The sequence below is a fragment of the Rhinolophus sinicus genome, chromosome 6, assembly GCF_057876585.1.
Source record: "Rhinolophus sinicus isolate RSI-liver-muscle chromosome 6, RSI-T2T, whole genome shotgun sequence".
In the NCBI taxonomy this organism is placed as follows: Eukaryota; Metazoa; Chordata; class Mammalia; order Chiroptera; family Rhinolophidae; genus Rhinolophus; species Rhinolophus sinicus.
In genome coordinates this window covers 688,255-701,308 of record NC_142506.1, presented here as the reverse complement: position 1 = coordinate 701,308, position 13,054 = coordinate 688,255, and the positions used below count along the sequence as shown (strand labels likewise).

The 13,054-nt window shown below is 53.6% G+C and overlaps 1 protein-coding gene across 11 annotated transcripts in view; it reads left to right on the top strand.

The window, feature by feature from the left end:
• Positions 1-13,054, top strand: part of IQANK1 (IQ motif and ankyrin repeat containing 1) — a 21,026-nt gene extending 7,972 nt beyond the window's left edge. For 6 of the 11 annotated variants that reach the window (XM_088799260.1, XM_088799256.1, XM_088799258.1 and 3 more), the window contains 10 exons: positions 4,586-4,719; positions 4,850-5,287; positions 5,363-5,488; positions 11,476-11,615; positions 11,687-11,741; positions 11,845-11,937; positions 12,105-12,213; positions 12,317-12,410; positions 12,488-12,622; positions 12,703-13,054. In XM_088799260.1, the coding sequence (XP_088655386.1) occupies positions 4,586-4,719; positions 4,850-5,287; positions 5,363-5,488; positions 11,476-11,615; positions 11,687-11,741; positions 11,845-11,937; positions 12,105-12,213; positions 12,317-12,410; positions 12,488-12,622; positions 12,703-13,006 (1,628 nt within the window). In that variant the 3' untranslated portion in view covers positions 13,007-13,054. Of the gene's footprint in view, positions 1-3,552; positions 3,765-4,585; positions 4,720-4,849; positions 5,288-5,362; positions 5,489-11,475; positions 11,616-11,686; positions 11,742-11,844; positions 11,938-12,104; positions 12,214-12,316; positions 12,411-12,487; positions 12,623-12,702 lie in introns of those variants that run through there. The other 5 variants (XM_088799257.1, XM_088799262.1, XM_088799263.1 and 2 more) reach the window with 5 other exon arrangements.

Sequence of the window (13,054 nt, the reverse complement as noted above, 5' to 3'; positions counted from 1 at the left end):
GGAGGCGGCATAGAGAAGGTTTTCCGGCAGGACGGTGCCTGGTCTAGATTGGCCTTGATAAGAGGGGCTCATGGAGATGGGCCCATGTGTCACCACCAACCCTGCCACTACGGCCACTCTGTTCACAGGCCTTTGCATGAGCAATAGGTGGCTGAGGAGAGGCTGGCCATTGTCCACAGGCCATGGTGAGGTCCACCCGGATGTCTGATGCCTCCCCTGCAGTGGGCTCTGGGGACCTCACCATGTGACACTGGAGGACAAGGGGATGGCGAGTTTGCTTCTGGACGCACTGTGGACAGCCAGGAGAGGGCCGGGTGGCAGCTGAGTCTGGGTTTGTGGGCATTTCCGGGGGCATCTTACCATGGCTTTTTTATTTATACACCCGGGAACCAGGGAAGTAACCATAGGCTGGGGCTGCAGAATGACTACGCCCAACATGATGTGCACTTGGGCCCAAATCCCATCACCTCCTGCCCACAAGAAGCTCCCACCTTGATAGTGGACCAGAGTGGTGTCTGGGGCCCCAAGACTTAATTCAGAACCAGTGCTTAGCTGCTTCCTGCGGGACACAGTGGTCCTAGGAAGTGGACAGGGGTCCTGTGGGCAGCTGGCAGGCAGAACGACGGTGCACACAGACGTGCACACCTTCCCACCTGAAGGGTCCCGGCTTCCCCTCCAGCCACAGGTGCCGTGGATTGCTGGGCCCATGTGTCATTTCCCATTGGCAGGGAGCTCGGGACCATGTTCAAGGACAGGACAAGAACACGACCAAATGGATTGCATAGCTATATCTTCTGGGGTCTGGTTCCTGGCCCCAAGTACTGCACCTGTCAGAGCAGACTCGGGAAAACAGGAACTTACCAAATGAGAAGACAAACTTTAACATGAGAGTTGGTCAGACAACCACTGGAAGTCTGAAAAAGCAAGAAGGGGGCATGGAGATGTGACAGAGATCATTTGAGACATGGCCATTCCCCCTAGGTTGGGAACAGAGGTCCTGGGCTGATGAGAGCGTCGGGGCTGATGGCAGGGGAGCCGCAGCAAGTTTCTGAAGGGCGGTCACTGCTCAAGCCGCAGGAACTCGGCAGCAAGACCCCAAGAGCTGGCACTCTGCCCAGCTGTTTCCTGGCCTCTGAAAGGGCAGAGAGGGGCCTGACCTTGGACTTAGAGGGAAGTGGCCAGTGGTGCCAACTGCCGCTGGAAGCAGCTTCTCTGGCCGGGGCAGTGCTGATGGGGACAGGAACAGGTCTCCCCTCTTGTTAGCAGAACTAACAGGGAGCCAGGGGGCAAAGGGGAAATGGGGTCACAGTCTGGGGGGGGTGCTGGCATCGGATGCAGAGCAGAGAGGAGGGGTGGGGGCCTAGACCAGAAGCGGGAGACAGTACCCACTTCCCCTGGACAAGGTGGCTAGCTTTCAAAAAGGTTGGCAGTCACAAACCCCACACCCGCTGTGCCTCCTGGGACCACATCGGGCACCAACTGGCAGCTCCCTTTTCCTAGAAAGTGTGAAGAAGCCTTAAGTGACAGGTGTCATCCCAGAATAGGAAGGTGAAGGCAGAGGAAGGAGCAGCAGAGCAGAACGGGAGGCTTTGCCAAGTTTCCCCGCAGGGTCTCCCTGGGGGGGTGGGCAGGAGACACGCTCCGAGGATGAGGTGGAGAAGGGCACCATGTCTCCCCTCCATCCCCTCTGGCAAAGTCCCCACAGCCACCTCCACTGCCCCCAGTGAAGTTTATTTCATCTGTTCCTCTGTCAGCCCCTGGGGGACCACATGGTGGCCACAGGTGGGTCAGTTCCTGGTTGCTGAGGGTGCAGGGGACCTGGGGGCTTATTAGATGTGAACTTTTATGTTTATGTTCAATGATTACATGTCCACATTTTGTAATGTTTGTAAGATTGAACAATTGTAGCTAACGGCAACAGTAATAACAAATCAATCCAGAGGATTTTTTTTTTTTTTTAATGTAGAGCCTTGTAGTTTCAGGGGAAAATTTTAAAACTTCATTAAAAATTAGTTTCAACTAATTTTTTAGCAGAGAAACATTATAGATCTATCAATAAAAAAGACTATATTAGTAGGATAGAAATCAGTGAAGAAAGTGGGATAGATACAACATTTCAGGGAGAAAACCACAATGTATTATTTCTAATTACAAAAGAACAGCTGTGTTTGTTTGCAGGGCGATGATGGGTTTCAGGTGGCTATGACATTTGTACTTGTCATGCAGGGACTCATGCGGGGTCTCTGGTCCCGCTCCCCACATAAGAACGCAGGACATGGTAAAGCCAAAAAGGAACACTTACGGAGCCATAGCTAGGGGAGTCACACCACTATAGTCTTGCTGGCAGCTGGGCTGGAGACACAGGAAGCAGGAGCCACACTACCCGCAACCTGCCGTCCACTTCTCTCTGGCAACCAACCTCACTTGCTAGCTGCAATCCGCTCTTGCTAGCTCAGCCACCATTGTCTTGCTAGCCCCCATTTTCTGCTAGCGTAGCCACAGCAGTTATATTAGTGGCCAATGGCTCACTGGTTACAGCTGACGGCCAACTAGCCACAGCCGATGACCATCCAATCACAGTTGATGGCCATTTACTACCCTAGTGAGCACCTTTCCACGTGAGGCCGAGAGCCTGGAAACTGCGCTCCTGGCTCTGTCCCCACAGTACTCCACTGGTAAAGTAAGTTTTATTTTAAAATGTCATACCTGTTTGATCCTTTGCAACTATTTAAAGTTGTTATGAAAAATTTTAGATGTCAAGTTTAAAATGTGCACAGAGGTACATAGTTTTGCATTTTTAAATGAGATGTGCAAGCAGAAAAGTAAGTTTGAACACTGCTGTCGCAGACAACTGGATTTTTAGAGCTTCACTGGGGCAGCCACCCTGTATTGTCACAATGATCTACCAAGTCATGCATGTGTGTCACCAAGGCAGCCAGGGACGGAGGGGTTTGAACTGGGGCTCCTGTCCTCACCAGGGTGGCTTTGTTTCCCGAAGGACAGAGTTTTTCAGATTCCTACGCCATAGGATTGCCAGATAAAATCCAGGGCACTCATTTAAATGTGAATTTCAGAACAACCATGAATCATTTTTTAGTGTATGTCCCCAAAATTGCGTCCCGTGTTTTTAGTAGCTAAATCTGACAACCCTAACCCCACAGCCTTACCAAGTGTGCTGCATTACAGACATTCCTTGCTTTATGGCGCTTCAGAGATGTTGTGATTTTTACAAATGGAAGGCCAGGCTCTCCACCAGCAAAAAGGTTACTTCTCGCTTAACTGTGAAGCCCGCTTTTTTACGGTGGTCTGGAACCGAACCTGTGATATTCCGAGGTCTGCCTGTACAGGTTTTGTCCCCTTGAGGCTGCTTCTCCCAAAACCCCTGCTCAGTTGCTCGGCCACCCCTCTCCCGGGGTGGGTGGCTTTTGGCCTGGGCTCTGGCTGCCAGGTGCAACCCACCTCCCTGGGCTGGGACTGCTCTCCGCCTCTGGGCCCACAATTCTTCCTTGGTGTGTGGGAAGAGGTGTTGCAGGGCAGCTACGCTGCTAGTCTGAGCTGGGAGCCTGGAGTCTTAAGCTACTTCTTCCCCTTAGAATTCTGTGGACACTGATTCATTGACCTCTAACATTTCATGTTGCTGTAAAAAGTCTTGGGAGAGCTTAGTTTGAGTTCTTTTTTTCACTCGGGTGCTTGAATAACTTTTTCTTTTCTTTCAGGTTCAGAAACCTAACTGGGATGTGTCTGGTGCCCGTTGTTGTTTTCTGGTATATTTCTTGCCTTAAGATTCATTTCAGGAAGTTTTTCCACATGTCATCTTTAAATATTTTTCCCCCTGTTGGTCTCTGCATTCTAGACACGAATTACTCTTGTTTTAATTGCCTTTGCCATTCTCTGTGTCTCCTCCTTCAAATACATTTCCACTCGTTTTCTCCATGTTCACTGAGACCCTCCCCAGCCCTCCTTTCCTGCCGGGAGCTCCACTTCCAGCGTGTTTCCCGTGGCTCCCACTGGATGGTTGGCCCGTGGGACCCATCGCTGTTTCCCACTCCTGCTGTATTCAGTTTATCTTTGATTCCTTGTTTGATGGAATTTCTGCTTTTGTTGAGTTCTGCACCCTGTCAGTGCTGTTGGAGACCTGGCCTTGCTGCTTGTTTCTTCCAGCCTCTCCCAAGTGCTGGCCACCCGACATCACATGAGCAGAGGGCGGCAGGGCTGGGTGCCAAGGTCACCCTGCTCACCTCCCGGGAAGCTGGGGCTCAGCTCAGCGGTCGGTGGGACCCTGGCTGGGGCCGGCAGTCTGCGGCTGGGGTGAGGCCGACTATGGGGCCCTGGGCTCCCTCTTCAGAGTGCCGGTGGGCTTGTAGTGGAGACCACCGCTCCAGCCCAGGCAGCCTGAGTGCCAGGTCCTTTTCGCTTTCAGGCAGGGGTTCCTGTTTGGACTGGGCCTGGTTCCTGGATGTTAGAACATCTGCCCTTTGGTCAGCGGCCTGCTCCCCTGGCTGTGTTAACCTGGAGGCGGTGGTGGCTGTGTGGACGGCAGCTTGGAGGGGGCACTGGGATCCATAAGCCCTCTCCCCACCTGCAGGACCAACCGCGGAGGACCAAGCAGCCACTGTCATCCAGTGTGCCTTCCGACAGCTCCTGGCGAGAAGGGAGCTGGGGTGGCGCCGCCAGGAGCACGAGGAGCACCAGGAGGAGATGGAGAGGCTGCAGAGGGAGGTGAGGTGGGGCCGTGGGCTAGAGGGAGTGGGACCTGTGCTGTCAGGTCGTAGGGGTGGGAGCTCAGGATAGTGGGGCCATATAGCCTCTGGGCCAGGGGACAGTGACCTCAGGGCCGCGTATGTCTCAGGCCTTCCTGGCCCTGGTGCACCGGGAGCGGGAGGCGGCGCGGCGGCGGCGGGAGCAGGAGGCGGAAGCTGAACAGCGGCGGCAGGAAGAACAGCAGCGCCGGGCGCGCCTGCTGGACGCGGCCTTCGACGGCAACCTGGGCGAGATCGCCGCTGTCCTGCGGGAGGTCAGCGCGACTGGCGGGAGCGCGGCGGGCGGCAGCGGGGCGGGGCCAGCGCGGGGCGCCAGTGAACCGGCCTGGGCGCAGGTGGACGAGCTGCTGACCCGCGAGGGCGTGGGCCACGACGAGGCGGGCGCGGCGCGACGGCGACAGCAGCGCGTGGCCCTGCTGGAGTGCGCAGACCCCCGTGGGAATACGCCGCTGTCCGAGGCGGCAGCGGGCGGGCAGCCCCGGGCCATCCAGCTGCTGGCCGAGCAGGGCGCCAGCCCCAACTGCAAGGTGCGTGGCGGGTGGCCGGACGGGTGGAGGTTGGCACCGCGGCCGCGGGCCTGGCTCAGGGCGCCCCTCCCGCAGGGCGCCTTCGGCAGGACTCCCCTGTACCGAGCCGCCTTCGGGGGCCACCTGGAGGCGGTAGAGGTGCTTCTGAAGCTTGGAGCTGACCCCCGGCTGTACGCGGACGACGGAAGCACCCCTGCTCAGGTGGGAGCACCCCCCAAAGTGGTCGGGAGCCGGGTGGCCCTGCGGGGCTGGCCCTAATCCTGCAGGGCCCTTTCAGTGCCCAAGCCCCTAAAGCCTGCTTTGAACCTTCAGGGTCACCTGCAGGCAGAAGCGCAGCTCCTGGTGTGTGAGCACCTGGTGAGGGGCGCTCTCTCAACCCTGGTGGCTGCCTTCCTGGCAGAGGTGGGGAAATTGAGGCTGGCTACTCCACTAGTGGTGTGCAGTGAGGGCAGCACTGGGCCCACCCACCTGGCTCTTTACTCTCAGCATTTCCTGTTTCTGCAAATCCACCATCCTGGGGTCCCAGGCAGCTCCCCCCAGTGCCTGGGAGCCGGCTGGGTCAGATGGGGCCTGTGGGAGCAGCTGTGTGAAGCTAAGTGGCCAAATACCATTCCTTAATTTCTTTGAATGAAAGTGGTTTGAACTGCAGGATTTCTCCCATCTCAGTCACATCCTCCCACCGCAGCGGTGGACCCCCTGCTTCCACACCGCTGGGTACCAGGGTCTGTGCCCACTGCCACCGCCTCTGCAGGCTGCCTCCCCACCGCCCACCCCCGTCTGTGTCCGGGCCCCTTGGCACCTGTGTTTGGTACCCGGGGGGGAAGAAGAGCAGCAGCACGTCTGGCTTCATGCACGCTGCTCCTGCTTTCTCCTTGAACAAGCGGAATGTGAGGCCAGGACGAGCAAAGGGCCTGGCTGCCTTCTCAGAAGGGGTGCCCAGGAAGGAGCCCCCCTCGCAGCTGCTCACACACCACACCCACGCTAGGCCTCAGGACCACGGGCTGGAGCCCGAGAACAGCACACTTGGGAGGTGGGGGGGCATGGTGCAGGAAGAGCAGTTTTCCACTAACGGTGCTGGAGCCCTGGGCATCCGTGGGTAAAGGTGAACCGTGACCTCACACCTTATCGAAAACTGACTCAAAATGGATCACGGCTTTAAATGTAGAATGTAAAACCATAACACCTTTAGAACACAGGAGAAAATCTTTGGGACTTATGGCTTGGCCAATTATTCTCAGACAAAAGACATGATCCATAAAAGAAAAAAAAATCAACAGATGGATGGACTTCATCAAAATGTAAAACTTCTGCTCTGTTAAGAAGATGAAAAGACAAGCCACAGGCAGGGACAAAATCAAGACAAACCACATGCCTGACAAAGGATCCATGTCTAGAACACACAAAGAATTCTCAAAGCTCAGCAGTGAATCAACACACAATCAGTTCTAAAGTGAGCACAGGACATGAAGAGCAGCTTCACTGGAGAGGACACAGGGCTCAGGTGGACACAAGACACTCAGCAGCATGGCCAGCTGGCAGCGGAGCTGGAATTAAACACGATGGCGACCGCACGTGCCGGGGAGGACGCGAGAGCCGCATGCCGGGGCCGCTAGTTCAGCTGAACGCACATGTACCATGCGACTCGGAAGTTATACTCCCGGGCATTTACCCACTAAAATGAAAAGCTCGTCCACACAGACAGATGTACACAAGTGTTCACAGTAGCTTCCTGTGTGGTCGCTCCACACTGGAAACCCCCTGGATGTTCCTCAGTACATAAAGGGTTAAACACCCTGGGTCCGCTTGCAGGGACCACTGTGACACAGCCCACCTGGCTGGCTCTCAGGGCATCATGCTGAGTGAAAAACCCAGTCTCACAAAGTTCATACCGCATGATTCTTTGACATAACGTTTTCAAAATGACAAAATAATAGAGGCAGGGCCGATTAGTGGTTTACAGGGTGAGGCTAGGGACAGGGACGGAAAAGGGAGCTCTGTCTTGACAGTGGTGGCGGTAACACAAATCTGCACATGCGATAAACTGCACAGACTCACACTTGTAACTGCTGTCACGGGACGAGCGGGGCCTGTGCGTCATGCTGTGTTGACCTCCGGGCCCGTCCACTGCACTGCGTTGTGTAAGGTGCCCTCAGCAGCTCACGGGGACCCAACTGTTGCGACCTCCTGTAAATCTATCATTGCTTTTAAATAGACATTTAATAAAAGTACCAGGCATGCAAGGAGACAGGAAAATACAACCCACAGGGACGAGAAAACCCAGTCCATCAAAAGTGACTCTGAAATTACCCAGATGACAGAATTAGTAGATAAGGACATTCAGACTTTTGACACCGTGTTTCCCTGAAAATAAGACCTAGCCGGACCATCAGCTCAATGCGTCTTTTGGAGCAAAAATTAATATAAGACTCGGTCTTATTTTACTATAAGACCGGGTCTTTAATGTAATATTTTATAATATGATATAATATAATAATATAAGACCTTTAATATAATAAAAATTAATACAATATTAATTTTTGCACCAAAAGACTCATTAGAGTCCAGGTCGGTCTTATTTTCAGGGAAACACAATACACAACCCTGCCTCAATCTCTGTCTCCATGCCCCCTAAACTGAAACCGCGCTGTCTGAGACAAAAAATACACTGGATGGCGCATTAGACACTGAAAAACTACGTTAGTTCATTTGAAGACATAGCAACAGAAACGATAAAAAATGAAATAGAAAGGTCGGAAAAAAATGAGTGGAGTTCTGCTTCGAGGACAGAGTACCGGGGGCCTCATTCACCTTCCACCTGAAACAACAAAACCTGGACGGAACATGTGAAACATGGACACGACACCAGGGAGAGACCAGCGCACCCAGGAGGCTGCCCATGAGCTCTGTGAGCCCTGAGTGCCCAGCTCACCAGGTGAGAGAACCCAGGCAGCGGAGCCCGGCAGGGGCTTGGGCCAAGGAGATGGGCTTCCAAAGCCCCTGAGAATGTAGGCGCCACAAGAGGGGAGGCCTGCTTCGAGAACAAGCGCTCCAGAGGGTCTCCTTGGGTGTTGAGGTGAAGACTCAACGGCCCAGGAATGTCAGGGAAACTTCTCGAGGCTGGGAAGAGCAGTCTGTGAGGACGGCAGGAAGTGGTGCTGCTCCCACTGCCTGGCAGGACACCTCACCACCCGCGGGGTGTCAAGCAGAGCCCAGAGGGATCCTGCTTCTGTCTGTGGTGCGGAGGCAGTCGTTCCAGAGTAAGTGCTGCCCAGGGTCACCTAACGAATGCTAAACAAGACCCTAGGATACAACTTTCCAAGTCAGGGCGGACGGGTGGCTCAGTTGGTTAGAGTGCAAGCTCTGGGCAACGGGGCTGCCGGTGCGATTCCCACATGGGCCAGCGAGCTGCGCCCTCCGCAACTAGAATGAAGTCAGTGAGCTGCCGCTCAGCTCCCAGGTGGCCAGATGGCTCGGTTGGTTGGAGCGCATCCTCTCAACCACAAGGTTGCTGGTTCGACTCCCACAAGGGATGGTGGACTGCGCCCCCTGCAACTAACAATGGTGACTGGACCTAGAGCTGAGCTGCCTTCTCCACAACTAAGATTGAAAGGACAACAACTTGACTTGGATGGAGCTGATGAGTCCTGGGAAAAGCACAATACTGTTCCCCAATAAAATAAAATAAAAGTCCTGGAAATACACACCATTGCTCAATAAAGTCTTGTTCCCCTTCAAAAAAAAACAAACAAAGAAACAAAAACTACCCAAGTCATTGAACTGGATCCCAGAACAAAATTCAAGAATACTCAGAGAAGCAAAAATGCACAGCTCCTAACATGACAAAATGCAGTGTCTGGTACCCAAAGCAAGATTACCAGACATGCGAAGACATGGACAAACAGGACCACAGTGAGAAAAGGCAGCCGAACCCAGCACTGCCCCCGCTGTTAGAATTAGCACATAAACACATTTAAACAGTTGCAGTAACTGTAGTCCAGGTACTCAAAACAATGGAGCAGAGACATGGGAGACATAAAAAGGTACAAACTGAATTCTAGTGATAAAAACGACAATATCTGAGATGAAAAGACAAAAACAAAACCTCTGGATGGCATAACTGTCAGATTTCAGATTAGACACTGCAGCAGTAAATATTAATGAGATGGAAGACTTCACAATAGAAACGACACAAAATAAAAACACAAAGAAAAAGGGATCTCTCCAAATGAGAAGCGGATCACTGAGCCGTGGGTCCAAAGGAGAGTGGATCCAAGAAGCCTAGTCTGTCTGCCTGGGTCCAAAGGAGAGAAGAAAGAAGAGAAACAGAACAAACATCTGAAAAAATAATGACCTTCAAATTTCAAAATTTAGTGAAAAATATAAACCCCCTTCCCCAAAGCTCAAGAAAACCCAGGCACAGCAAGAAAAATCATGCCAAGGCATATCATGATAAGATTTCATAAAACCAGTGATAAGGAGAAAATCTTAAAAGTAGAGGCAAAAAGATGTGTGATGGACACAGGGATAAAAGTCAGGTTCAGGCAGCTTTCCTGTTGGAAACAGTGCATCTGAGGACACAGCCAGGCAATGAGAGCAAGTACTGAATGAAAAGCTTCTGCCAACCTTCTATACCCAGTGCAAATAGCTTAGAACGGAAGGCAAAATACAGACATTTGCAGACAAGCAGAAGCTGAAAGGATTAATCACCAGCAGGTTCAGGCTACAAGAAATGTTAACGGCAGTCCCCCGGGTAGAAAGCACGGGACACCAGATGGAGAGATGGGTCCGTACAAGGGAAGGAGGAGCAGTAGAAATGGTAACTGTGTAGGTAAATATAGAGGCTATTGTCTTCTTGCTTAAATGTATTGAAAAGATAAGTGAAGAAACAAGAATGAAAAATAATGGTGATGTGTTCTGACGTTTGATCCCATATGTAGCTGCACATGCTGAAAACTGCACAAATTATAGTTGTTTGGCTCAACTGTGTGACAAAATATCATAAAGTTTCAGGGATATGTGAGGCGGTATAATATCGCTTGAAGGTAGACTGGTGCGTTACAGATGTAGCCTCTAAAGCAAGTACTACAGCATCAAAAAAATTGCAGCTAATAAGACAATAAAGGAGATCAAATGGAATTCTAAAAAATATGCAGTCCAAAGGAGGCAGAAAAAGAGGAAAAGGAAAATAAAGAACAAATGGGACCAGTAGAAAACAAACAGCAAATGGCAGTTTTTAACTCAGCTATTTCAGTAATCTCATTAAATGTAGAAGGCCTAAACACCCCAATTAAAAGGCAGAGATTGTCATTTTGGATTAAAAAATCCAACTATATTCTGCCTATAAGAAACAAACTCTAAATATAAAAAGTAAAAATGTTTGAGTTAACAGTAGATAAATGAGTAAATGAGGGATGACTTCAAATATAGTAAGGATGAAATTGGTAGCAAAAATTAATATAAGACCTGGTACTATAAGGCCGGGTCTTATATTAATTTTTGCTACCAAAAGATGCATTAGAGTTGATTGTCTGGCTAGGTCTTATTTTCAGGGAAACAGGGTAGCTGTTATTCCTGTTAAGTATTCACAATTTCTTTAAGTTACTAATTCCTTGACTCATTCCCCTGCCTGTTGTCTCGTCCATACACTTATCTAACTTATTCATTCATTCCCTTCTCTCATTTATTTGCCATCCATTCACTTACTCTCTCCTCGATTATACCTATTTTGACTTTCTTTTGTAACATACAAAGCACTCACCTAACTACAAATCAAGTTGTGTGGTTCAATTGCCCACAAAGAACATACTCATGGAGAAGCACACATGGGTCCAGAATTAAACTGCGGCCAGAATCCCCCTCATCACAGAATCCTGCCAAGGGGCCCGTGTAGGAGCAGAGAGGTTTTGGCGAGGGTGCCCCCAAGGCTGCATTCTGCAAAGTGAGGTCTGCAGGAGGACAGCGGAAAGAGGAAGGGAACATGGGGAGGGGACGTGGAGGCCTGTCTGGTCTGGACAGGGAGACCCAGAGGACACTTGGACATCTGTTTTTGGGGGAGCTGCATCGTGATGGTCAAGGCTCCAGGACATCCAGGGTGAGCTGTGAGAGCCCCATTTCTGCAAGCCGCCTGTCTCTAAAAGGGGAGAGTACAGCATCGCCTCCCCTGAACCCGACCAGCATTCCGTCACTAGGTGGCCTCGCTGGACGCCGTGGCCAGCGTGCTGCAGTCGTGGGACCTGAGCCTCACGGAGGCCATGCTCCAGAACATGGAGGCAGAGCGGCAGCGCCAGGCCCAGGAGGCCGAGAGACGCAAGGAGGCAGAGGCCAAGCGGTGCGTGGGCGGGAGGAGGCGGGGCCCCGGCAAGGAGGTCCGGTGACCCAGCTCTTCCCTCCCACCCTCAGCGTGAACCTCAAAGTGCAACAGCTGGCTAAGGAACAGCGACAGTGTCACAAAGAGGTGAGCCCCCGGGAGAGGCCAGGAGCAGGGGCAGCTGGGTGCGGAGGAGCCGGGTGGCGGGCAGACACACAGCCGTGGCCAACTGCCCGGCCCTCCCGCCCAGCTGCAGCAGGCGTACTGCGAGCTCAACCGCAGGGTCGCTGAGCACGACAGGTGTGAGCGGCGGCGCGTGGGCAAGGCCGAGCTCACGCTGCAGGTGGGGTTTCTCCCTCAGGTCTGGGCTTCCAGACATGTCTTCCCCTCCCAAACATGGGCCTCCTGAGGGCGGGGTGGGGGCCGCCATCCCCTCCTTGGGTGTCCGGGCCTCCGGTTGCGGAGGGGGTAAAGCCTTGCTCTGAGAGGAGTGCGGGGCCCCTCCTCCAGGCCATCCAGGACGCGGAGGCCCAAGTGGACAGGCTACGGCAGGAGGCTCAGAAGGCGGAGGAGACGCTGGCCATGGCCAGGCTGGAGCTGCGGGAGCAGACCGAGGAGGGTGGGCGGGGCTGGGGGCTGCAGGGGGGCCGGGAGAGGTCAGGCCCAGGGAGGGACATTGGGCGTTGGGCCTTCTGGTTGGCCCCACCCTTATGTCTTCACAGGGGAGGAAGAGGTGCCCGGGATGAAGTGCCAGGTCACTGAGCTGCACGACGTGCTAATGAAGGACGTGGGAGACCGCATCCGTGCCGACGGCCGGTAGATTAGTGGTCTGGGTGGCAAGAGGGGCGAGCAGAGGGTTCGAGCAACAGCAGTGACCTGGTGCCCACCACCAGGTGGCCTGTTGTCATTGACCCTTCGGGCCAGGCGGCCACCTTTCTGCGCTATCAGGACACCAACTACTTGGACACGGTGAACCCGGACCACATGCGGCCCGAGAGGATTCGATTGGCGCTTCTGGGGGCGCTCAGGTGAGCGGTTTGGGAGGCGAGGCACAGCCGCCCCCCGCCCCTCATCCCCTCACCCCCCCCCCCCCCGCCCCGCCTCGCAGGTACGGGAAGCCGCTGGTGTTTGACCTGCACGAGGTAGACCTGTTCCCTGCGGTGCAGCAGCAGCTGGAGGCGGTGCAGCCGGGGCTGGCGCAGGAGCTGCTGAGTCGCCGGCTGCTGGAGCAGGACAGGTACCTGTCCCTGCTGCGGCCCTCCGACGGACCTGAGTACAGCCCCACCCAGTTCCAGGAGGCGCGCCTGGGGCAATTCCGCCTCTTCTTTGTCACCAGGGTTCGATGGCCCACAGCTGAGCAGGTGCAGGTCCTGCTCCCAGTGCTTGTACAGCTGCCCGGTGGAGGCCTTTAGCACCTGGCCCCAATAAAGCAAGCACGCCCCAGAGCGCTGAATCTGCGA